The sequence below is a fragment of the Pseudorca crassidens genome, chromosome 14 (assembly GCF_039906515.1).
Source record: "Pseudorca crassidens isolate mPseCra1 chromosome 14, mPseCra1.hap1, whole genome shotgun sequence".
NCBI lineage: Eukaryota > Metazoa > Chordata > Mammalia > Artiodactyla > Delphinidae > Pseudorca > Pseudorca crassidens.
The window spans coordinates 63,152,603-63,178,641 of record NC_090309.1 but is presented as its reverse complement, the minus strand read 5'-3'; the positions used below and the strand labels follow the sequence as shown (position 1 = coordinate 63,178,641).

The 26,039-nt window shown below is 39.8% G+C and overlaps 1 protein-coding gene across 3 annotated transcripts in view; it reads left to right on the top strand.

Annotated features, from left to right (window-relative positions):
- Window positions 1-26,039, top strand: part of VIT (vitrin) — a 123,059-nt gene that overhangs the window by 14,239 nt on the left and 82,781 nt on the right. For all 3 annotated transcript variants that reach the window (XM_067703278.1, XM_067703277.1, XM_067703276.1), the window contains exons 2-3: window positions 15,160-15,229; window positions 24,261-24,326. In XM_067703278.1, coding sequence (XP_067559379.1) covers window positions 15,178-15,229; window positions 24,261-24,326 — 118 coding nt within the window. In that variant the 5' untranslated portion in view covers window positions 15,160-15,177. The remainder of the gene's footprint in view (window positions 1-15,159; window positions 15,230-24,260; window positions 24,327-26,039) is intronic.

Sequence of the window (26,039 nt, the reverse complement as noted above, 5' to 3'; positions counted from 1 at the left end):
ATGTCTATTTAGGTCTTCTGCCCATTTTTGGATTGGGTTGTTTGTTTTTTCAATATTGAGCTGCATGAGTTGCGTGTATATTTTGGAGATTAATCCTTTGTCAGCTGCTTCGTTTGCAGATATTTTCTCTCATTTGAGGGTTGTCTTTTTGTCTTGTTTATGGTTTCCTTTGCTGTGCAAAAGCTTTTAAGTTTCATTAGGTCCATTTGTTTATTTTTGTTTTTATTTCCGTTTCTCTAGGAGGTGGGTCAAAAAGGATCTTACTGTGATTTATGTCATAGCATGTTCTGCCTATGTTTTCCTCTAAGAGTTTGATAGTGTCTGGCCTTACATTTAGGTCTTTAATCAATTTTGAGTTTATTTTTATGTATGGTGTTAGGGAGTTTTCTAATTTCATTCTTTTACATGTAGCTGTCCAGTTTGCCCAGCACCATTTACTGAAGAGGCTTTCTTTTCTCCATTGTATATTCTTGCCTCCTTTATCAAAGATAAGGTGACCATATGTGCATGGGTTTATCTCTGGGCGTTCTATCCTGTTCCATTAATCTATATTTATGTTTCTGTGCCAGTACCATACTGTCTTGATTACTGTAGCTTTGTAGTAGAGTCGGAAGTCAGGGAGCCTGATTTCTCCAGCTCCCTTTTTCTTTCTCAAGATTGCTTTGGCTATCCGGGGTCTTTTGTGTTTCCATACAACTTGTGAAATTTTTTGTTCTAGTTCTGTGAAAAATGCCACTGGTAGTGTGACAGGGATTGCACTGAACCTGTAGATTGCCTTGGGTAGTATAGTCATTTTCACAATGTTGATTCTTCCAATCCAAGAACATGGTCTATCTCTCCATCTGTCTGTATTATCTTTAACTTCTTTCATCAGTGTCTTATAGTTTTCTGCATACAGGTCTTTTGTCTCCTTAGGTAGGTTTATTCCTAGGTATTTTACCCTTTTTGCTGCAATGGTAAATGTGAGTGTTTCCTTAATTTCTCTTTCAGATTTTTCATCATTAGTGTACAGGAATGCAAGTGATTTCTGTACATTAATTTTGTATCCTGCTATTTTGCCAAATTCATTGATTAGCTCTAGTAGTTTTCTGGTAGCATCTTTAGGATTCTCTATGTATAGCATCATGTCATCTGCAAACAGTGACAGCTTTACTTCTTCTTTTCCGATCTGGATTCCTTTTTTTTTCTTTTCTTCTCTGATTGCTGTGGCTAAGACTTCCAAAACTATGTTGAATAATAGTGGTGAGAGTGGGCAACCTTGTCTTGTTCCTGATCTTAATGGAAATGGTTTCAGTTTTTCACCATTGAGGATGATGTTGGTTGTGGGTTTGTCATATATGGCCTTTATTATGTTGAGGAAAGTTCCCTCTATGCCTATTTTCTGGAGGGTGTTTATCATAAATGGGTGTTGAATTTTGTCGAAAGCTTTTTCTGCATCTATTGAGATGATCATATGGGTTTTCTCCTTCAATTTGTTAATATGGTTTATCACACTGATTGATTTGCGTATATTGAAGAATCCTTGCATTCCTGGGAATTAACCCCACTTGATCAGGGTGTATGATCCTTTTAATGTGCTGTTGAATTCTGTTTGCTAGTATTTTGTTGAGGCTTTTGTGTCTATGTTCATCAGTCATTGGCCTGTAGTTTTCTTTTTTTGTGACATCTTTCTCTGGTTTTGGTATTAGCGTGATGGTGGCTTCGTAGAATGAGTTTGGGAGTGTTCCTCCCTCTGCTGTATTTTGGAAGAGTTTGAGAAGGACAGGTGTTAGCTCTTCTCTAAATGTTTCATAGAACTCAGCTGTGAAGCCATCTGTTCCTGGGCTTTTGTTTGTTAGAAGATGAGGACCGTACACGGTCCTCTCACTGTTGTGGCCTTTCTTGTTGCCGAGCGCAGGTTCTGCGGCCATGGCTCACAGGCCCAGCCGCTCCGTGGCATGTGGGATCTTCCCGGACTGGGACATGAACCCGCGTCCCCTGCATCGGCAGGCAGACTCTCAACCACTGCGCCACTAGGGAAGCCCTGTTGGAAGATTTTTAATCACAGTTTCAATTTCAGTGCTTGTGATTGGTCTGTTTATATTTTCTCTTCTTTCTGGTTCAGTCTTGGAAGGTTGTGCTTTTCTAAGAATTTGTCCATTTCTTCCAGGTTGGCCATTTTATTGGCATATAGCTGCTTGTAGTAATCTCTCATGATCCTTTGTATTTCTGCAGTGTCAGTTGTTACTTCTCCTTTTTCATTTCTAATTCTATTGATTTGAGTCTTTTCCTTTTTCTCCTTTATGAGTCTGGCTAATGGTTTATCAATTTTGCTTATCTTCTCCAAGAACCAGCTTTTAGTTTTATTGATCTTTGCTATCATTTTCTTCATTTCTTTTTCATTTATTTCTGATCTGATCTTTATGATTTCTTTCCTTCTGCTAAATTTGGGGGTTTTTTTTGTTGTTGTTCTTCTTCTTTCTCTAATTGCTTTAGGTGTAAGGTTAGGTTGTTTATTTGAGATGTTCTTGTTTCTTGAGGTAGGACTGCATTGCTATAAACTTCCCTCTTAGAACTGCTTTTCCTGCATCCCATAGGTTTTGGGTCATCGTATTTTCATTGTCATTTGTTTCTAGGTATTTTTTGATTTCCTCTTTGATTTCTTCAGTGATCTCTTGGTTATTTAGTAATGTGTTGCTTAGACTCTATCTGTTTGTATTTCCTACAGATTTTTTCCTGTAATTGATACCTAGTCTCATAGCATTGTGGTTGGAAAAGATACTTGATACGATTTCAATGTTCTTAAATTTACCAAGGCTTGATTTGTGACCCAAGATATGATCTATCCTGGAGAATGTTCCATGAGCACTTGAGAAGAAAGTGTATTCTGTTGTTTTTGGATGGAATGTCCTATAAATATCCATTAAGTCCATCTTGTTCAATGTATCATTTAAAGCTTGTGTTTCCTTATTTATTTTCATTTTGGATGATCTATCCATTGGTGAAAGTGGGGTGTTAAAGTCCCCTACTATTATTGTGTTACTGTCGATTTCCCCTTTATGGCTGTTAGCATTTGCCTTATGTATTGAGGTGATCCTATGCTGGGTGCATAAAGATTTACAATTGTTATATATTCTTCTTGGATTGATCCCTTTATCATTATGTAGTGTCCTTCTCTGTCTCTTGTAATAGTCTTTATTTTAAAGTCTATTTTGTCTGATATGAGAATTGCTACTACAGCTTCCTTTTGATTTCCATTTGCATGGAATATCTTCTTCCATTCCCTCACTTTCAGTCTGTATGTGTTCCTAGGTCTGAAGTGGGTCTCTTGTAGACAGCATACATACTGGTCTTGTTTTTATATCCATTCAGCCAGTCTATATCTTTTGGTTGGAGTCTTTAATCCATTTACATTTAAGGTAGTTATCGATATGTAGGTTCCTATTGCCATTTTCTTAATTGTTTGGGTTTGTTTTTGTAGGTCTTTTCCTTCTCTTGTGTTTCCTGCCTAGAGAAGTTCCTTCAGCATTTGTTGTAAAGCTGGTTTGGTGGTGCTGAATTCTCTTAACTTTTGCTTATCTGTAAAGGTTTTAATTTCTCCATCGAATCTGAAGGAGATCCTTGCTGGGTAGAGTTATCTTGGTTGTAGGTTTTTCCCTTTCATCACTTTAAATATGTCCTGCCACACCCTTCTGGACTGCAGAGTTTCTGCTGAAAGATCAGCTGTTAACTGTATGGGGATTCCCTTGTATGTTATTTGTTGCTTTTCCCTTGCTGCTTTTAATATTTTTTCTTTGTATCTAATTTTTGATAGTTTGATTAATATGTGTCTTGGTGTGTTTCTCCTTGGATTTGTTCTGTATGGGACTCTGTGCTTCGTGGACTTGACTATTTCCTTTCTCATATTAGGGAAGTTTTCAACTCTAATCTCTTCAAATATTTTCTCAGTCCCTTTCTTTTTCTCTTCTTCTTCTGAGACCCCTATAATTCGAATGTTGGTGTGTTTAATGTTGTCCCAGAGGTCTCTGAGACTGTCCTCAATTCTTTTCATTCTATTTTCTTTATTCTGCTATGTGGTAGTTATTTCCACTACTTTATCTTCCAGGTCACTTATCCGTTCTTTGCCTCAGTTATTCTGCTATTGATTCCTTCTAGAGAATTTTTTATTTCACTTATTGTGTTGTCCATCACTGTTTGTTTGCTCTTTAGTTTTTCTAGGTCCTTGTTAAACATTTCTGGTAATTTCTCCATTCTATCTTTACTATCATTACTCTGAATTTTTTTTCAGGTAGACTGCCTATTTCCTCTTCATTTGTTTGGTCTGGTGGGTGTTTACTTTGCTTCTTCACCTGCTGTGTGTTTCTCTGTCTTCTCATTTTGCTTAACTTACTGTGTTGAAGGTCTTAGTTTTGCAGGCTGCAGGTTTGTAGCTCCCATTGTTTTTGTGTCTGCCCCCAGTGGGTGAGGTTGGTTCAGTGGGTTGTGTAGGCTTCCTGGTGGAGGGGACTGTTTCCTGTGTTCTGGTGCATGAGGCTGGATCTTGTCTTTCTGGTGGGCAGGGCTGCGTCTGGTGGTATGTTTTGGCATGTCTGTGAACTTATTATGATTTTAGGCAAGGCTGGGCATGTTATAATTTAACTTTCTAGAAACCTTGTTTCCTCTTTATCTGTTTCTCCATACCTCCTTTTTTATTCTCCGTGGCTTCCTTGGGCTTCTAAAAATGCATCAAGCATCTGCTGCATAGAAGTGTGATTTTCTCCTGTTGTAATTAACTTTCCAGTCCTTGCAGATTGGCTCTATTAGGTCACTCTTCTGATGTTCAGCAAGCCTGCTCACCACTCCAGTCGGCAGCTCCTGATCTGCATAAAGTTTTATATGCAGACCGAGACCACCACCACATTGTAAAGGCCCCTCTTAGTGCCAGCCTTCCTTTGTCCATCCTCACCAGATCAACCCAAATCCACTGACAAGCGGCTGAGGCTTTATATCTGGCAGAGATGGAGAAAGCAAGGCTGCAGATACGGCCTCTCCCCATTCAGAGATGTCTGTCCTGATGGGATTTTTGGCATTTTGGAAATATAGCACAAGCCTGTCATAACTACTACATGCTTCCAAATGAACACTGGCTCTTTCTGCCTTGTGGACAAAGGGTACTGTTAGGTGCTCCCCCACGTAGCACCGCAGATCAAACACCAGTGTTACATAAATCCTACACATCCACTAGAGCAGATTTTCTCTGAATGGCTCATGTAAGCCTCTAGGAGGCTTAGTAAAAATTATGAATGCAAAAATAATTTTTTTTTTCTTTTTTTGCGGTACGCAGGCCTCTCACTGCTGTGGCCTCTCCCGTTGCGGAGCACAGGCTCCAGACGTGCAGGCTCAGCGGCCATGGCTCACGGGCCCAGCCGCTCCGTGGCATGTGGGATCTTCCCGGACCGGGGCACGAACCCGTGTCCCCTGCATCGGCAGGCGAACTCCCAGCCACTGCGCCACCAGGGAAGCCCGCAAAAATAATTTTTAAGCCTTCCATGTCTCCCTATTGCCTAAAGGATTAATTCCACATTCTTTAGGCATGGCATTCAAGGCTGACGTGGCCCCTTCTTTCCTCTCTAACAGTCTGATTCCTCTCCCAGCCTGGCCCAGCAGTTCCCAGTTCCTGAAGCTCCTCCGTCTCTTATGTCCGGTCCTTCCCTCACCACTCATTGTTTTCCAATCTCCAGTTAAACTAATTCAAGCCTCTTCCAGTCCTCATGCCCCAGGCCTATTTAATCATCTACCCTTTTTGCTATCACCATATCCTCAATAGCAGAGGTTCTCAATTCTGGCTGCACAGTGGAGTCACCTGGGGCACTTTAAAACAACAGTGATTTCAACTCAGACCAATTAAATCAGAATGTAGATGAGGGAAGTACACTTGTTTATTATGAAACATCTATGGCAAGTAGTGAAATGAAATACCGGATCTCTGCACTCATAATGCCTGGTTTGAATTCCAGCTCCTCTTCCTTCCAGGTTTGCAAACCTTGGGCAAAGTATTTAACCTCTGTGTGCTTCCAATTCCTTACTTTTCAAATTAAGGCAAAAAATAGCCCCTACTTCATCAGGTTATTGTGAAGATTGAGTTAATACATTACTGACACTTAGTGTGTGCTCCATTAATGCTAGTTATGATAAGTGCACATCAGTTTCTTCCTAGAAGACTTAAAGCAACTTGATGATAGGACCTGCACCTTCTTCCTCTCTGCCAAGCATAGTGTGCACACACAAAATTTTTTTAAATGATTAAAGGCATGCATGAATGAAGATGAATTTTGACTTTAGAAGATCAGGGAGATTTAAATAGAAGTGGCCCATGAGCAAACCTTGAAAGATGGATATACTTGTGAGAGGCAGATGAGGGGCGGTAACATATTCCAAATAGAACAGTAATAAGAACATGAGCCAAAACCCTGATGTGCAGGGTGCAGACAAAGGACCAAAATCCCAGGGTGTGCTAGGGTCAAAGCAGAGGATTACAGAAGAGAATTGCAGCAAGATGGTGTGAAAAGTAAGTTGGGACATTTCATGAAAAGTTCACTAAGGAATTTGGGCTTTATTCTACAGAGAATGAATGGACTGTGAAGAAGAATTCTGAGGGGGTGAATGCATAGTCAGACCAGTGCTTTAGGAAGCTGATCCTTTCCAACTGAAGGGAAGGATGACCTGGAGCAAGAAAAGCAAGGAGCAAGGAGAGGGTTAGGAGATTACTGTAGCTTCTCATTTGATATCAACACTGTCTGTATATGTTAAGTCTTCCCAAGAGATAATTTTATTAACTTCTGATTTATTAACATATGTGCAAAGGGTAAAGATTTAAACAGAACAAAACTGTAAAACTCACTCTTATTCCTGATCACCACTTACCCAGTTCTCTTCCCCTGAAGCAAGCACTGTTATTGAAATAAAAAAGAGTATAAGAGAGTACTATGAATAACTGTACACCAACAAATTGGATAATCTAGATGAAATGGACAAATTCCTAAAAACACAAAACCTACCGAGACTAAATTATGAAGGAATAGAAAATCTGAATAGATCTATAACTAGTAAGGAGAATGAATCAATAATCAAAAATCTTACAACAAAGAAAAGCCCTGGACCTGATGACTTCACTGGTGAGTTCTACCAAACATTTAAAGAAGAACTAACACCAATCCTTCTCAAACATTTCCTAAAAATTGAAAATGAGGGGACACTTTCTAAGTTATCCTAAGAAGCCAGCACTACCTGGATACCAAACCAAAGACACTACAAGAAAACTACAGTTTCCCATATCAATACAATATCCCTATAAACACTGATGGAAAACATCCTCAACAAAATATTAGCAAACTAAATTCACCAGAATATTAAAATAATTATACACCATGACCAAATGGGATTTGTTCCTGTAATGCAAGGATGGTTAAACATACAAAAATCAATTAATGTAATACAGCATGTTAATAGAATGAAGGGGAAAAATAACACATGATTACCTCAATGGATGCAGAAAAGGCATCTGACAAAATTCAACACCATTTCATGATAAAAATGCTCAATAAACCAGGAATAGAAGAAAACAACCTCAACATAATAAAAGACACTTATGAAAAACCCACAGCAAATGTCATACTCAATGGTGAAAAACTGAAAGCTTTCTCTCTAAGATCAGGAGCAAGGCAAGGTTGCCTGCTTTCACTACTTCTATTCAACATTATACTAGAAGTTCTAGCCAAAGCAATTAGATAAGAAAAAGAAATAAAAGTCATCCAAACTGGAAAGGAAGAAATAAAATTATCTCTGTTTGCAGATAATATAATCTTGTATGTACAAAATCCTAAAGATTCCACAACAAAATTGTTAGAATTAATAAATGAATTCAAAATAGTAGGATACAAAATCAACACACACAAGTCAGTTGCACACAAAAATCACTGTTGCACTAACAATGAACAATCTGAAACAAAAGTTAAGAAAAAAATTCCATTTGCAATAGTAACAAAAAGTATAAAATACTTAGGAATTAACTTAACCAAGGAGGTAAAAGACTTGTACAATGAAAACTATAGAACATTACTGAAAGAAACTAAAGAAGGCAAAAATAGGTAGAAACATATCCCATGTACATGGATTGGAAGAATTAGTATTGCTAAGATATCAATACTACCCAAAGCAATCTACAGATTCAATACAATATCAAAATCCCAATGACATTTTTTGCAGAAATAGAAAAAAACATGCAAAAATTTATACGGAATCTCAAAGGACCCCAAACAGCTAAAACAATCTTACAAAAGAAGAGAAGAGCTGGAGGATTCATAGTTTCTGATCTAAAAATCTTATTACAAAGCTATAATAATCAAAACAGTGTGGTACTAGCATAGACACAGACATATACACCAATGGAACAGAATAGAGAGCCCCAAAATTAGCCCTCACATATACGGTCAAAGGATTTTTTTTGCCAAGACCATTCAATGGGGAAAAGTCAGTCTCTTCAACAAACGGTGCCAGGAAAAGGGGATATCTACATGGAGAAAGAAAGAAGTTGGACCCTTACCTAATACCATACACAAAACTAACTCAAGTGGATCAAAGATCTAAATGTAAGACCTAAAACTGTAAAACTCTTAAAAGAAAACATAGGACAAAAGCTTCATAACATTGGATTTGGCAATGATTTCTTGACTATGACACCCAAAGGTATAAACAACAAAAGAAAAAAACAAACAAATTGGACTTCATGAAAATTTTATAATTTTGTGTACCAAAGGATACTATCAACAGAGTAAAAAGGCAACCCAGAGAATGGGAAGAAATATCTGTAAATCATATATCTGATAAGGGATTAATATCCAGAATATATAGAAAACTTCTAAAATTCAACAACAATCAAAAAACAATCTGATTAAAAACTGGGCAAAGGACATGAATAGACATTTCTCCAAAGAAGATATAAAGATGGCCAACAAGTACATGAAAAGATGCTCAACATCACTAATCATTAGGGAAATGCACATCAAAACTACAATAATATGCCACCTCACACCCATTACTACTATCAAAAGAAACAGAAAATAACAAGTGTTGGGGAGGATATAGAAACATTGGAACTTTTGTGCACTGTTAGTGGGAATGGAAAGTTGTACAGCTACTCTGGAAAACAGTATGGAGGTTCCACAAAAAATTAAAAATACAATTACCATATGATCTAGTAATTCCACTTCTTGACACATACACAAAAGAATTGAAAGCAGGGTCTCAAAGAAATATTTTTATAGCCATGTACGTTGCAGCATTATTCACAATAACTAAAACACAAAAGCAACCCATGTGCCCATTAGCAGATAAATGGATGAGGAAAATGTGGTATATACATACAATGGAATATTATTCAGCCTGAAAAAGGAAAGAAATTCTGACATACGATAAAACATGGATGAACCTTAAGAACATTATGCTATTTGAAACAGGCCAGTCACAAAAAGAAAATACTGTATGATTCCATTTGTATGACATACTTAGAAAAGTCAAAATCATAGAGACAGGAAGTGGAATGGTGGTTGCCAGGGGCTGGGGAAAGGGGAGAATGGGGAGTTATTGTTTAATGGGCATAGAGTTTCAATTTTACGAAGACAAAAAGAGTTTTTAATGGAGGGCTAATGGTGGTGATGGCACATTTATGGATGTATTTAATACTGCTGAATTGTATACTTTAAAATAGTTAAGATAGCAAATTTTATGTTTTTGTGTTTTACCATAATTTTAAAAATCGGAGAAAAAACAGTGTGAAGAACCATAAAAATATAAAGCAGCATTATCATGTATTACCGATAAATAATCGGCTCTTTTCTAATTCCAGGCAACAAGAGATCTAATTAAATTGGCTGGCTACTCTAGTTACATTATGTGTATTTTTATTTCACTATCAGCCTTCATTTGCCCCACCAGAACTTCATATTCAGGACTGTTTATATTACATCTCACAGCACAATTCATACATTTATGAATCAGTAACATGTTCTTTTGGAAACCCTTATTGTTCTGTTTTTGTTAGAACCCTGGTGAGCACATGAGATATTAAGGTTCCAACATTACTGTGCACCCCACAGCTCCTTGACATTGAACTGCCTGCAGAAACTGCTTAACAGTGCTGGTGGTCATTCTTATCCCCAGTTTCTGGAATGGCTGAGAGAGGGTCTGAATTTTTTTCACACATTTCAAAAAGCACATTTACATTTTAAACGTATAAGTAAATGAACCAAGCAAGGAGAGAAATTCAAGTGGTAAGAAAGAAGCCTCAAACATTCTGATTCCAAGAGACCCGAGTGATTCTGGTCGAGTTCCATTACTGATGAGTCAGTACTTGGGGGATATCTCCTCTGGGGTTAGCATGCTTCCTGGAATCCTGCTGTTTTTTAATCCATTCATCCCTTTGTGTAAAGGTCGGTCTATCGTGTCTTCTAAAGTTGTAAGACAGATCTGAGAGCCCTTCTCTCCGAAATTCTATCTTCCCTTTTGGTTTGTATGTTGACAACAATAATGCTTATTGAAATATAATCCACATACCATAAAATACACCTTTGAAAATGTACAATTCAGTAGATTTATAGAGTATTCACAGATTGTCTTCCCCTTGTTTTGTTTCCTTTCTTTATTTCCTAGGGAAAGGAAAGAGCCCTAACCACTCACTCATGGATTAAGTATATTTTTTTTAGCACATAAAAAAATCAAATAAAAACCCCTGCCTTCATGGAGCTTGCATTCCAGTAGAGAACACAAACAATAAACAAATACAATTAGCAAAGTATAGAGTATGTCAGAGGTGATAAGTGACAGGAAGAAAAGATAGTAGGGCAAGGATAGGGTGTACAATTGATGGTGGGTGGGAGAGGGCTTACAATTTTAAATTGGGTGATTAGGGAAAATCTTAAGGGAAGATAACGTTTAGCAAAGACTTGAAAGAAATGAGGGAGTAAATCATGTTTGATCTGGGGGAAGGGCATACAGGTAGAGTTAACAGTAACTGCAGAGACCCTCAGGGGAGAGGTGTGCCTGGAGCTTAATAAGCGAGAAGTCGAATGGAGGGAAGAGAGGTCAGAGGGGCCAATGGTGGCCAAATCTATTGGGGTCCTGAGCCGCTTGCCAAGATTTTGGCTTTCATTCTGAGTAAGCAGAGAACCACAGAAGTTCTGATCTGAGGAATGCCATGAACTGATTTACTTTGAGCAGGATCACGCTGGCTGCTGTGTGGACTTTGGATTGTAGGAGAAGGAAACAACCTAGTTAGGAGACTAATTGCTTTAATCCAGGTGAAAGAGGGCATGACCTGGACCAGGTGGCAATGGTCAAGATGATGTGAAGCAGTCCGATTCTGGATATATTATGAATGTAGAGCCAACAGGCTTCGCTGATGGAAAAGATGTGGGGTACGAGAGAAAGAGAAATCTATGATGACTCAGACAAAATGTCCAATGCTATATGGTAACAGCCAACTAGCAGAGCTAGTTAGGTGGGTTGGGTAGGGTAGCTTGATATACTGCATTTATCCCAACAGGAGAATTAAATTTGAGGCCTGAAAACATGTGAGTTGATCTGCAGCTCCTCTAATTAATATAAGACAAAAAAATGATGTGTCATCACACTATTTCCAAAATATGACCCAGCTAATTAAGTATCAAATTGCCAATCATATATGTGACTATTTCTATTTTGAAGATAAAGATGGTTATTTGCCTTTTACTTAGCCAGTGGTCAACTACCTTAATTGGGAAATTTAACACATTGCAACTGTTGCTGGAAATTAACAAAGTGATTGGTTCTGTCTTGGGTTACTCTTGCTGCCTAATTGTTTGTAGTAAAGCCTTTCATCTACCAGTTTTATTTAAGTTGGCTGCATCAAGTGCTTGTATTACTACCTCAACCATAATCTAATCATTGCTTTTTGTTAATAAACTCTGCACAGCACTGTATCTACATATTAAATATAAGCTTGCTCTAGACCTAGCTAGTACCAGATTGTTTATCTCTTTCCAAATCTCCATGCAGTGATGTCACTTTGGTGACTTCAACATCAGCCAGGGTGGGAGGATTTATGCCACAGAAATTGACAAATGGGCTAAATCGGGGCTTTTTTAAAGACAGCAGTTTTCCTAGCACACCCGTGGACAGAGCAGAGGGTAGGGTTATGAACGCCAGCTAAAGCCTAAAAGCCACACAGTTGTGGCATGGGTGAAGCAGACGTAGTGGGAGTCATCTGCCCCAGAGAGGAAGAGTGCTTTATCACTGATATGGTTTAGAATTGCTAGTTTATAAGGATAATAAAACGCAGACCAACTTTAAGTCTTTAAATTCCCTACAGACAATGTTATTCCTTATCGCCTAAGCCCAGGGCAGATCCTTCCCACCTACTCCCACCTCCATTCTAACGCTACTCACTGCCTGGTCACCACGGGTATGACATTTTGCCTTTCTAAGCCTTAATTTCCTTGCCTTTTCAACGGGGATCATATGTTCAATTAATGATGGTATGAATAAACCTTCTAGGGTTTCCCCGTAGCCTTAAGAGAAGAGGGAACCTCTTATGGATCAACAGCATCATATATATATAGACATCTTTATTGGAGTATAATTGCTTTACAATGTTGTATTCGTTTCTGTTGTACAACAAAGTGAATCAGCTATAAGTACACTTATATCCCCATATCTCCTCCCTCTTGAGCCTCCCTCCCATCCTCCCTATCCCACCCCTCTAGGTCGTCACAAAGCACCGAGCTGATCTCCCTGTGCTATGCGGCTGCTTCCCACTAGCCATCCATTTTACATTTGATAGTGTATATATGCCAGTGCTAGTCTCTCACTTCATCCCAGTTTCCCCTTCCCCCTCATGTCCTCAAGTCTGTACTCTACATCTGCATCTTTATTCCTGCCCTGCCACTAGGTTCATCAGTACTGTTTTTTTAGATTCCATATATGTGCATTTGCATATGGTATTTTTCTCTTTCTGATTTACTTCACTGTGTATGATAGATTCTGGGTCCATCCATCTCATTACAAATAACTCAATTTCGTTTCTTTTAATGGCTGAGTACTATTCCACTGTATATATGTACCACATCTTCTTTATCCACTCATCTGTCGATGGACATTTAGATTGCTTCCATGTCCTGACAATTGTAAATAGTGCTGCAATGAACATTGTGGTACATGTATCTTTTTGAATTATGGTTTTCTCTGGGTATATGCCCAGGAGTGGGATTGGTGGGTCATATGGTAGTTCTATTTTTAGTTTTTTAAGGAACCTCCATACTGTTCTCCATTCTGGCTGTATCAATTTACATTCCCACCAACAGTGCAAGAGGGTTTCCTTTTCTCTACACCCTCTCCAGCATTTATTGTTTGTAGATTTTTTGATGATGGCCATTCTGACTGGTGTGAGGTGATACCTCATTGTGGTTTTGATTTGCATTTCTCTAATGATTAGTGATGTTGAGCATCTTTTCATGTGTTTGTATATCTTCTTTGGAGAAATGTCTATTTAGGTTTTCTGCCCACTTTTGGATTGGGTTGTTTGTTTTTTTGATATTGAGCTGCTTGTATATTTTGGAGATTAACTTTGTCAGTTGCTTCATTTGCAAATATTTTCTCCCATTCTGAGGGTTGTCTTTTTGTCGTGTTTATGGTTTCCTTTGCTGTGCAAAAGCTTTTAAGTTTCATTACACCCCAATTTATTTTTGGTTTTATTTCCATCTCTCTAGGAGGTGGGTCAAACAAGATCCTGCTTCAACAGCATCCTTGTATCCGCTCTGCATTCCAACCTCTGAGCCTCTGTCAATGCTGTTTCCCCTGACTTGGAGCCACTTCATCTCCTATTTTCATCTTTCAGAGTTAACCCAATTGCTGCCACCTCCAAGAGGCTTCCTCTTATTCCCACAGCTGACATAATCTCTCCCTCCTCTAAATCCCCTAACCTCTTGGGGACTCTCTGACACTATCCCAGATCTACTGGATTAGAATCTACATTTTAACAAGATCCCCAAGTGATTCACATGCACATTAAAACTTGGAAGCCTTGCTTTAAACCACTGGTTCTCAAACTCGGCTGCAGATTGGAATTACCTGTGGAGTTTCGAAAACGCCTGACGCCTAGACCCCACCTGCAAGAGATTCTGATTCAATTGGTCTGAGATGCAGCCTGCGCATCAGGGCCTTTTAAAACTCCCAGATGATTCTAATATGCAGCAAAGTTTGAGAACCACTGGTCCATAAACTCCCCTTATTCTTCCTTTGGGGGCCTGCACACTCTCTAATGTTATGGTTATTTCTGTCCAGGTATGTTTTCTCACTTCTATTGAACTGTAAGTCTTTTAAGAGCAAGAACTATCTTTTAATTCAATTTTAATCACCTCATCCCTAGACATACAATAAGAGTTTAATAAGTATTTATTGAGTGAATTGTTTTTGTAATCTAAAACAATTTGTAGGATTTCCCTGGTGGCGCAGTGATTAAGAATCCGCCTGCCAATGCAGGCGACACGGGTTCAAGCCCTAGTCCAGAAAGATCCCACATGCCGCGGAGCAACTAAGCTCGTGTGCCACAACTACTGAGCCCACTCACCATAACTACTGAAGCCCACGCGCCTAGAGTCTGTGCTCTGCGGCAAGAGAAGCCACCGCAATGAAAAGCCCGCGCACCACAATGAAGAGCAGCCCCCACTCACCGCAACTAGAGAAAGCCTGTGCGCAGCAACAGAGACCCAATGCAGCCAAAAATAAAATAAATTTATTCAAAACAAACAAACAAAAAACCCCCCCACAATTTGTAATCTAAAAATGTTCTCTAAATACCGTAAGTGTGGCTTTTGTCCTAATTTGAAGACTGGTTGAACATATTCTGGAAATTGTGGAATTATTTCCTCTTTAGTCTAAGACCAAATCTCTGAAGAAGAGGAGGCTGGTGGCTAGAACAGGTTTTCTGAGAATAGCCTCTCTGGGTACCAGCGCAGCTGACCTCCATGCGTTGTTTACAGAAAGCCGCAGATTGAAATCCTAAGACTCCAGAGGGCAATGCAAAATGAGGCAGCCCCTCCCTACACTCTGTGCATCCAATTCAGAACTCTTTGCTGAAATATGATGATGTTATTGTTTCTTCCTCTCTAGGGTGCCATTTTGATATTTATGGGGATTGCTGTCCTCACTATGAAGGCATCTGTTATTGAAATGTTCCTTGGTAAGTACTTTTATATGTGTATCTGGATACGCTTTTAACATTCTCCTAATGTCCAAAGAATCTTGCCAACAAAAGATTTAAACCAAGACAGAGCATATAAACAGTTCAGTGTATCTTTTTATGATAAACATTTTGGAGAAATGTTTAACTGGGAATGTTAAATGTAGATCAAATTCAGAATGTATGTCTATATATTTTTTATATAAAGCAAGCGTGTATACATATGTATGTCTACATATTATATATTAAGCACACATATATACACACATATTTGCGTGTGTGTATTATTCAGCAACTAGCAACTATTTCAGATAAAGCATATTTACAGATTCTGAATTTAGAGAACTTATTTCTTAATTTCTCAAAAAAAAAAATTCTTATCACTGACATGGCCTTACTTGTACCACTGGCAACTCATACTTTTAGAGGTGAAACCCTTTAACCTTATATTATCAACAGAGAACACAATTTGGGGTAGGCCCTTAAGGAGCAGCAGGTCAACCAGACGAAAGAAAAGTGCTGATGGGTTTAGCACTAAGCCCAAGGGTAATCTTTGGTTAATTTTGACCCCGCTGTGCTGTGGCCACTCGGTGTCAGGCAGAGTGATCCTGTGGGTCACTATGAAACTATTGCCACGGAAGGGTACAAAGGCCTTTTAGATAGTCAGTATTAGTTTGCTAGAGCTGCCATAACAAAATACCACAAACCGGGTGGCTTAGAACAACAGAATGTTATTCTGTCACAATTCTAGAGGCTACAAGTCCAAAATCAAGGTGTCAGCAGGGCTGGTTCCTTCAAAGGGCTGTGAGAGTGAACTCTGTTCCATGCCTCTCTCCTAGCTTCTGGTGGTTTGCTAGCAATCTATAGCAATCCTTGGCATCTCCCCAACCTATGCCTTCACCTTCACATGTGTTTGTCTGTGTCTATATCTAAACACCTGCACCTCTGTGTTGGTCTGTGTCTATATCCAAACTGCCCCTTTTTTATAACACCAGTCATACTGGATTAGAGGCCCAACCTACTCCAGGAGGATGACGTCACCCTAACTAATTAAGTTAGTTAAATTTAACTAATTACATCTACAACCACTTTATTTCCAATTAAGGTCACCTTCTGAGGTATTGGGGGCTAGGACTTAAACACGAAGTCCATCAGAAGTCCTATGAATTCAGGGAGGGGGGCACACAATTCAACCCATAATATAGTCAGAATGTGCAAGGTCTGTGCAGAGGGGAATCTACAGTGGCAGAACTGAGGACTGGAAGAGAAAGAGGTGACACAGCCGGGAAGGCAAGGGGCTCTCAGTATGGTGGAAGGAGACTGGGCTGGGAGTCAGAGGGAAGATAAGGTTCTGGCCCTGACTCCACCACCAACTTGCTAAGGAATATTCTCGTTGAGAGCACAGGGTCCTTCACTCCCACCTTGCCCTTCTGAGAGGCTATCTCCCCCCAGCCCCATACTAACCTATAGGTTAGTAGGGGTGAACACAGGGTGGGATGAGGGTGGGGCAGGGGTTAGGAATAGGAAGGATTTAGCCACTGTAAAACAAACAAAACAAAACACAGAAACCCTGAGGCTGGTTCACACTCTGCCATGTCCCCCACATCATGGAACCAAGAAGAACTTGACTGTCCTTGCTTGTCTCGCACCTCTCAGCCTGCCCTTCTGCAAAACCGCTTTCCCCTCAGGGTTGCTCATTCACAAAGCAAGAAATCAAAGTAGAAAAGGGAGACTCCTACCGCAAATTCTCTTCTCTATGTCCTTATATGCCCCTCCCTGGAATCTCTCTTATTCATCTGCTTGTCTCCATCCCAGGGACCTTTTCCTTAAGTCCCCCGAAACCCTCTTCAGTACTGTGACAGCCTCCCTGCCCCAAATCCTTACCCCTCTAACTCATTCTCTACCACACCCCAATTAATCTCCCTAAAGCCCATATCTGATCCCACTCTCCTGACTTAACACTCAGTGTTTTCCCTTTGTCTTTATGACGGAGCCCACATCTCTCAAAGCGCCTTGCTTGCTGGCAAGGCCTCTCTCATATGGCTCTTGCCGTCCCCTCCTGCTCTCCTCCCTACCACAGAGCCCAGCCTGGCTTCCAGGGACGTGGGAAGTGCTGACCTTCTCATTCCCCTGAAGGTCGAGTCATTTCTCCCTTCCAGGTCTTTGACTATGCTGTTCCCTGTCCTGGAATGTTCTTCCTCTCACCCCCACACACCCTACTGGCCCTCCAGGAAGCTTCCTCTGCCTTCCATTTGATCAGACCCTCTTCCTATGGGCTTCCCTGGTGCCCTGTATTGATTCTAGTCACGACTGCATGGCATTCACCTCGTTATGAGGCTGCCTCCCCTGACACTGTACGACACTGATAGCAGGAGCTGTGTCTTGCTCACTGTTGCATTTTCAGTTCTCAGCACATCTCACAGGCACTCAAGAAATACGGCTAAATATATTATTCTTGTCAGGGATGTTGGATTTTTCAGGTTTCAGAGTCTGATTCTGCACCCAATTCCTATGTGTGAATTTTTTCCCCCACACCAAGTGATTCCTCAACACCAGCTGGGTTTCCTACAACTCGGCTCAATTCTGACACCATTCTACCCGGAGATAGCATCAGATCCTGCAGGTAAGGGCTCACACAAGACTGCCCCCCGCCACCCAACACACACACACTTCAGATGCCAATTGCAAGTCAGGTTGTCACCTGTGCTTCTGACTGACTGGCTATAAAGCAGAGGTTTCCATGACCCCCTCCTTGCGTTTGATTAATTTTCTCAAGCAGCTCATAGGACCCAGGAAACCAGTTTACTCACTAGATTACCAGTATATTACAAAGGATATTAAAGGATACAAATCAACAGCCAGATAAAGAGATACACAGGGCGAGGTCCTGAACAAAGGAGTTTCTGTCCCCGTGGAATTTGGGCCCAGCGCGGTGGCACATGGACGAGCTCTCATTCCTCAACCTGGAAGCTCTTTGAACCCTCTCCTTTTGGATTTTTATGGAGGCTTCATTACATAGGCATGATTGATTAACTCACTGGTCATTGGTGATTGATTCAACCTCCAGCCCCTCTTTCCTCTTGGGAAATCAGGAGATGGGACTGAAAATTCCAACTCTCTATTCACGGTGGGTTTCCCTGGCAACCAGCTCCCTCATCTTTAGGGGATTTTCAAAAGCCACCTCATTTACATAAACTCAGTTGTGATTGAAAGGGGCTTGTTATGAAAAACAAGACACCCATTTCACCTTTATGGCTCTGATTTCAGGAACTGAGGACAAGAAATCAAATATAACAGACATGTGGACACAGGGGGCAAAGGGGAGGGTGGGACGAATTGGGAGATTAGGTTTGACATAAATACACTACCATGTGTAAAGTAGATAGCTTGTGGGAACCTGCTGTATAGCACAGGGAGCTCAGCTCGGTGCTCTGTGGTGACCTAGAGGGGTGGGATGGGCGGGGGGGGGGGAGGTCCATGAGGGAGGGGATATAGTTATACATAGAGCTGATTCACTTCGTTGCACAGAAGAAAGTAATGCAACATTGCAAAGCAATTTTACTCCAGCAAAAAATATATATATTATAACAAAAGATGCTCCCACTGCTCTTATCACTCAGGACATTCCAAGGGTTTGGGGAGCTGTTAGGCAGGAACTGTGGCCGGAACACCAAAATATATATTTATCATAAATCACAATATCACAGCGTACCATCCAAAGATCCCCCAAAAGCCCTCTAAATTAATGTTAATTAAGTGTCTAATCGGTATATATCAGAGCTAGCATGGTCACTCTAAACGTGTAAATTTATGATGTAGCAGAGCTGTATGCTGCCCACTGTCATCGGAGCACCACATATAATCAACGACTGCACTGTGGGGAGAAAGTAGCATAAAAAGCCTCAGGCTGCACCAGCACCAGCTGGAACCTGCATTCTGGTTCCAACTTCTGCCCCCTCCCCCTCCAAAGCAGCTTTAGCTGAGATGTCCACTTTGACCTTGGTTTCTTTTCTACAAAATAAAAAGATGACCTCCAAAGCTCCTCCCAGCTTCAATATTCTACGATCTGAAGCATAATTTTGTGATTTATGTGATTATAGAGAATAAGTTATCCTGTCTCTGCAATGAAGCTCTGATATATTTCATGCTAGATGTTTCATTGAGTAAGTAAGTAAGTCGAAAGCAAAGCATAGGGGAAATTTGAGCTGATTTTAAATCATCTGCTTTATAAATCAGTTTTCAGGAAGGCACTGTGGCCACTGTTAAAGAGAACCAGAGTTGGACAGTATTTAAAGCAGTAAAAACAGATTTTAATCAGGAAACATTGCAACAGGGGAAAGGAGACTTCAGTATTGTACTGGGCTCAATTCCGAATATAACAAGGAAAAGTGGGGATTTATAGCCAAGGAGCGGCTTGCAGGGGTCAGGGGATGGAAATTACTAAGAGGAGAGTTCACGGGAATCAGGGGATTCTTGCTAAAGGCAGACCAGGGTGATCACATATCAAGGGTGGAGGATTCTCTCTAAACAAGATTCTTGCTAAAACTAAGGGATGCAGGCCCAACAAGGACAGACACAGAAGCCCAAGGTCAAAGCCTAGTTGAGAAGAGGGCTTAGAGGAGCCTGACTAAAGTCTGGTGAAGGAGAGAGTCCCTGTCAACACCACCTGAGTTAGTATCTTGAGTGGCACTAAGGGATCAAACAAGAAGTTTACGGGCTAGAATGAAGCACTCCTATAAACGTTCTAGACACGCAGTAAGTATTCAGTAAGTACTTACTGATTTAATAATTGGTTAAATGTTCTGGCACTTCATGTCTTTTCTTGAAAATAAATGGATTCTGATTATGACTTAATACTGACGGGAAGAGTGGAACACAAGTGCCTATTAACCATGCCAATGATTTTAGAAAGCACTTTTCATTATTGTAAGTCTATCTGATTTCAATACGACCAAATTAAATAACAATTGTCTCTTTCTAATTCGAAAAGAAACATTCTGCATAAAACATAGAATATTTATGGGTAAGAACTTTACCATGAAATGGGAAAAATACAGAAAATATAAAATAGGAATTATAACTCTACCATTATTAAAATTTTGGTATATTTGTTCCAGGTATTTCTCTCTGCGTATATTCTAATTTTGTCAGAATCATGCTTAGGGTTAGAGCTGAGAACTTCCCAGGTCATTTAATCTTCTGCTAAAATCATTTGAAATAAATGCTTAGTATTCCCCTACTGTTGGGACATTTCCAAGATTTCATTATTTCCGATTGCTATTAGGAATAATGCTGTAATGAACACCTTTTATTATACATAAATCCTTGTCTATGTCTCTGATTATAACTTGGGATGTATTACTAAGTATATATTTTCTAGGATGAAGAATATAAATGTTTTTTAAGGCTACTGAAATGTATTACCAAATGGCTTTCCAGAATGACTCCACCAACAGTGTACTGGACTGCCCTAATCCCAAATCTATGCCAGGATTAAGTATAATCTTGTGTTCAATATTCAGTACACACTGTGAGAAAATATCTTGTCATTTTGCTTTAGCCTGCATTTTTTATCATTAATGAGACTGAACATTGTTTCAGGCTAAGTCATTTGTATTTTCTCTATAAATTATGTGGACGATAATTTACTTAAATTGAATTTTAAAACAATTGCACCTCAGCTATCTTAATCATACTGACGGCCATATTAGACAGAAACAGAGCAGAGGAAAATTTTTATTTGAAAAAATAAATTCAATATTTAATTTGTTTTGAAATTTCAAACACGACTAGCGAAAGGTGAGAACTTTTCATGTTACTCAGAGCTGGAACACTGAATTTTTAAAATTGAGAAGTATTGCTGCAGAGTTGGTAAATTACGGTTGCCTTGGAACTTCAGACTCTAGCCTTGATTTCCTCAAGGCCTCTAGACTCTAATGGCCTCAGCTGTGGCCAGATAACTACTCCCATGGAAGGGCTTTCAGACCTGTGTTCTGCTTTGTACTTTGAAGCGAGCATCTGTCATCCATCTCGGTGCTCTGCCAGGCTTCCTAAGAACAGGAACACAAGACTGATTTTTCTCTCACCCAAATTCCACATGCAAGTCACCATTTCCAAGGTAGCAAGAGAGGTCTTGCAGATGAGGAATGACTTGCTTCAGGGCACAAGCACATTTGCAGCCTTACTGACCAGCTCACCCCTTGAGGAGTGGCTTCTGGGGAGCTTTAATTAACAAGCATCTAAGCTGAGGGGAGGGTCTCTGTGTACCATTGAAAATAATGACTTTATTAACCACTGCTTAAACCTGAACCCAGCTCTGCATGTTTTCAGCCTGGAGGGTCTTGGGCAAGAAAATGCGAGTGATGGGGTGGGCTTACTCAAATATTTATAGTCCTAATGATACCAAGACTTATAAACCACATGCCATGGGTACACAGCCCCAGAAAGACAGTATTTGGTTTCCCACCAAGAACTGATACCCAAATTTATGACTATTTCACTTACTCCCTCTGCTTTATGCGCATAATTTTTTCTATATATTTATTTCGTACTTGTTTTTTTAAAAATATTCTAGTTATTTATTTTTGTGTATAAAATGAAGATGCTGTCTTTGGACAGAGTTAAATGACACAGAGCCTACTATAAAAATCAGACCTCCACGACATTCACACCCTACGCAAACCCCAGAAGTAAATAACACCTAAAAAATGTCTGCCTTCATTCTACTTGGCTAGACGTTTGGTTTTCACTCAGTTCTCTTTCATGGCTCTGTTCTTGCAGGACATGGTATGTCAACTGTCCAGGCCTCAACTAGTGCTAATAGTCAAAACAGGATAATTCGGGAGCTACATCATTGGCACAGCTCAGCTAGTTAATCATAAGATAAATAAAAAATTTTCTTAACAAACACTTGGTGACATTGCCACTTTTTCCTTCAAAGACAGTTAACAATTCAAGAATGCCTAACTCCTGATTTATGCTTTAATCAAGCATCTGTGTTGTTAAAAAAAAAAACATAAAGTAGGAAGTAAAATTCCTATTTTAATTATTCTGCTGCCTCATGTTCACCTCCAGAATTCCAAATCCATCCAGAAAGTGGGGTTTCTCAAAAAGTAGCTAAAATGGAGGTTAGTTAGAGCAGTATCATCTTTGGGTGAGTAAGGTAGAAGAAGGCCTGGAAAGGAAGGAAGAAGAAGAGAGACTGACTAGCCTTTTGAAAGGAAAAACATGCTTTTCTGTTTATAGGTAGAATTAGTCTAGGTACAGAGAAGTGAGCATTTTCAGACATTATTAAAAAATTGCTATGAGAAATGTTCACAATATATATCAAAAATTTAAGTGGGCACCGCATGGCACAGGGATATTGGCTCGGTTCTTTGTGACAGCCTGGAGGGGTGGGATTGGGAGGGTGGGAGAGAAGGAGACGCAAGAGGGAAGACATATGGGAACATATGTTTATGTATGACTGATTCACTTTGTTATAAAGCAGAAACTAACACACCATTGTAAAGCAATTATACCCCAATAAAGATGTTAAAAAAAAAAAAAATTTAAGTGGGCATATCTTTCAGACAAGAAACCCTATTTGGAATTTTATTTTAAGGCAATAATAAGGAATCCATGCAAAGATAAATCTATTTATATTAAATCAGGAGTTGACTAAATTATGGTATGTCCATGAATTGCAATATTTTGTAGGCAGTTAAAATTATTATGAGGGGAACATTAAATGACAAGAAAAAATGTTTCTATATCCTTAAGTAGAAATTAAGTTTATGACACATTGTAAACAGTATAAGCATCATCAAATGTTTGTTTCAAAGTACAGTACATACATATATATAGAAAAAGCCTGAAAATATTATACTTTTTGCTTTCATCCGTTATTTTCTGTAGTACTGTTTTTGAGTGTTTTTTTTACTGTCCTACAAGGAACATGGATTATTTTGGTAATAAGAAAAATTCGGTCAATGTTATACACATATATGTATATATATATATATATATATATATATATATATATATATATATAGTGTTGGGGGGGGGTACGCGGGCCTCTCACTGTTGCGGCCTCTACCATTGCGGAGCACAGGCTCCGGATGCGCAGGCTCAGCGGCCATGGCTCACGGGCCCAGCCGCTCCGCGGCATGTGGGATCCTCCCGAACTAGGGGCACGAACCCGCGTCCCTTGCATCAGCAGGCGGACTCTCAACCACTGCGCCACCAGGGTAGCCCTATATTTTAAAAACACAAGGCTCACACTAGCAATGCGACTTTAAACTTAAAGGCATAAAGAGTTCCCCTTTCTTCCCCTATTGTTTTGCTTCCCGAAGAGCAGTATCCAGGTTCTGCTCCGTTTCCGAGAAGGAAGCTCACCTACCTGCAGCTGGCCTCTGGGGGGCGCAGCACCAATTGGGGCTGGAAGGACCACCAAAGACAGTCAGGTCGCACCATACCCTGCGAGGAGTCTCTCTCGTCTCCCCAGTCCCCCTCCTCCTTGTCTTCCTTTCCAAAGAGTCCTCCTCTGAGGCTTTGTACGGACGCGCTTCATCACGCCCTCCCTGTCTCTCTCCCACGCACATGCGCGCACTTCAAATGCACACGCGCGCATGCGTATGCGGTTCTCTGGGCATTTGGAAACTCAGTGTGGAACAGAAGAGAGAGAACAGGAAGGGCCTGGGTGTTCATCCTACCTCTACAATTTATTCCTGGCACCAAGCAAATCAGTGGGCTTCGCCAGACCCACGTTCCTGCCTTTGGAAAGTGGAGATGGTGGCGCTGGTGTGGTGAAATTTAAAGACAGCAAAACACGGGACAGATATCCAAGAGGTATTTTTAAAAGGCCCTTTCAGCAGAGGCTAAGAAAAGCACAAAGTATACATCTTATTTCCCCAACCATAAAATAAGGGAAAATTAGTTCTACTAACGAGAATACTTTAACATATGCTTGAAGCAAACATAAAGGTCAAAAGAGAGAAAGCATTTAGGTGAAATAATATTGATTCGATTTTTTTGCCTTTTCTTCATGTAGTTTTGCTGGTGACTGGAATACACTCAAATAAAGAAATGACAAAGAAGATTAAAAGGCCCAAATTCAGTAAGTAAAGTTGCAGTTCCTCACTGGTACAACACCTGTGTCTCTCATGTAGAGGACTGTTACACTTGTTTCAGATAATTTGGAAAGTTTGGGGTTTTTCTGTTTTGGGTTTTTTTGTGTGTGTCTTATCTCAATACTTTGCACTCAGACTAATTAGTAATGATTCTTATTTGTCATCTACTTCATTCCAAAAAGCATTTGAAATAAGGGTTCTTATTTTAGGGTAGATACGTGGTTCTACTATATTAGAAAAATTCAAAATGCACATACAAAGACCAGGCGACACTATGTCTCTATGCCTAAGCTGGAGTAGGTATTTTTCTGCCGTTCTGTCTCAATTCCCCATACCAGAAAATTCAGTCTGGCTAATGCAAAAGTCCAGCAAACCTGCCCACCTTCCAGCGTGCCCTGGAATCAATGGGTAATCTCACAGAAAAGTTTCACACCCAATCAGTGGAAAGAGGAATAATTAATTTCATTTTTGGGTGATAATTAAGGTTAGATGACAGAAAAGCCAAAATAACAGTTGCTTAGATAAGACTGAAGTTTCTCTCTCTCTCCTGTAAATATATTCTGGGCTTCTAAGGGAGCTTCACAATCTTCAGGGACGCAGACTCCTTCTATCTTGTCATTCTGCTTTTCTCAATGTGGCTCTCAACTCACTGTCCAAAATGGCTACCCCAACTCCATCCATCATGTCCACATTCCAGTCAGTAGGAAGGGATGAAGAAAGGCACATACTTACTCCCTTTAAAGACAAGTCCAGGAAGTCAAATACACCACTTCTACTTAAATACCATTGGCCAGAATTCAGGGAGAATGGGAAATGTCTTGATTTCAAGCATCTGCATGCCTAGCTAAAAGTAAGGAGTACTATTATTAGGAAAGAAGAGAGAATGGATACTGGGAAAGAACTAGCAGGACAGGACATAAATGGAAAATCTCACACTCAAATCTTGTGAGCACACTGAGCTATCTGTATGTAAATTTGTAGACTTGATGGACGCTTAAATTAAGGTATATTTATGAAGGACCATAAGAAAAAGACTTTAGGTATATTCAGTGCTCTGTGCTGTCTACAAAAGAAACTTCTGTATAGGCATTAGATTTAGGTGCCTTAAATCAGCAACATTAAGATTTTGAAATAAAAGAAGAGATTTGTTTCACGCAGCATTTTTTTTCTTCTATTCCTTAAAGCCCTTTGTGCAGGACTTCCTGTTGAAATGAGACCAAAAGGGCAGCCATCCACAGCCTCCTAGTCTGAAAAACTAAAAAGGAATCAGTTTTTTATTTATTCCTGTCAGGAAGGAGAGCCAGGAGAATCAGGCCAGGGGCAGATGTGTGTTCAGAACAGTGATTGGGTTAATATGGAGACAAATGCACACTCAGGTATGAATTCCTTTGGGCTGTTCCCAGTATCTTCATTAACTTGTCTACAAAAATCATAAAAGTTTCCATGATTACCATGACAACAGTTTTCAGTGACTATGAAAGTCTGTGCTAAACGACCCAAGGTCAAACCTCTTTGAGAGATCTCAAATGGATTCAACTTCTGATATGCTAAATTCTAACCTTATTCTCAAAATCTCCCTAGTGATACAACACTTTTGAATCAATGTATGCATGAGGCCTTTTCTCTAATTAGAAACTCTGTCATGGTCATTAAATAAGGGGGAAAAATATAAAATGAAAGTAATAGGATATTCCCAAACT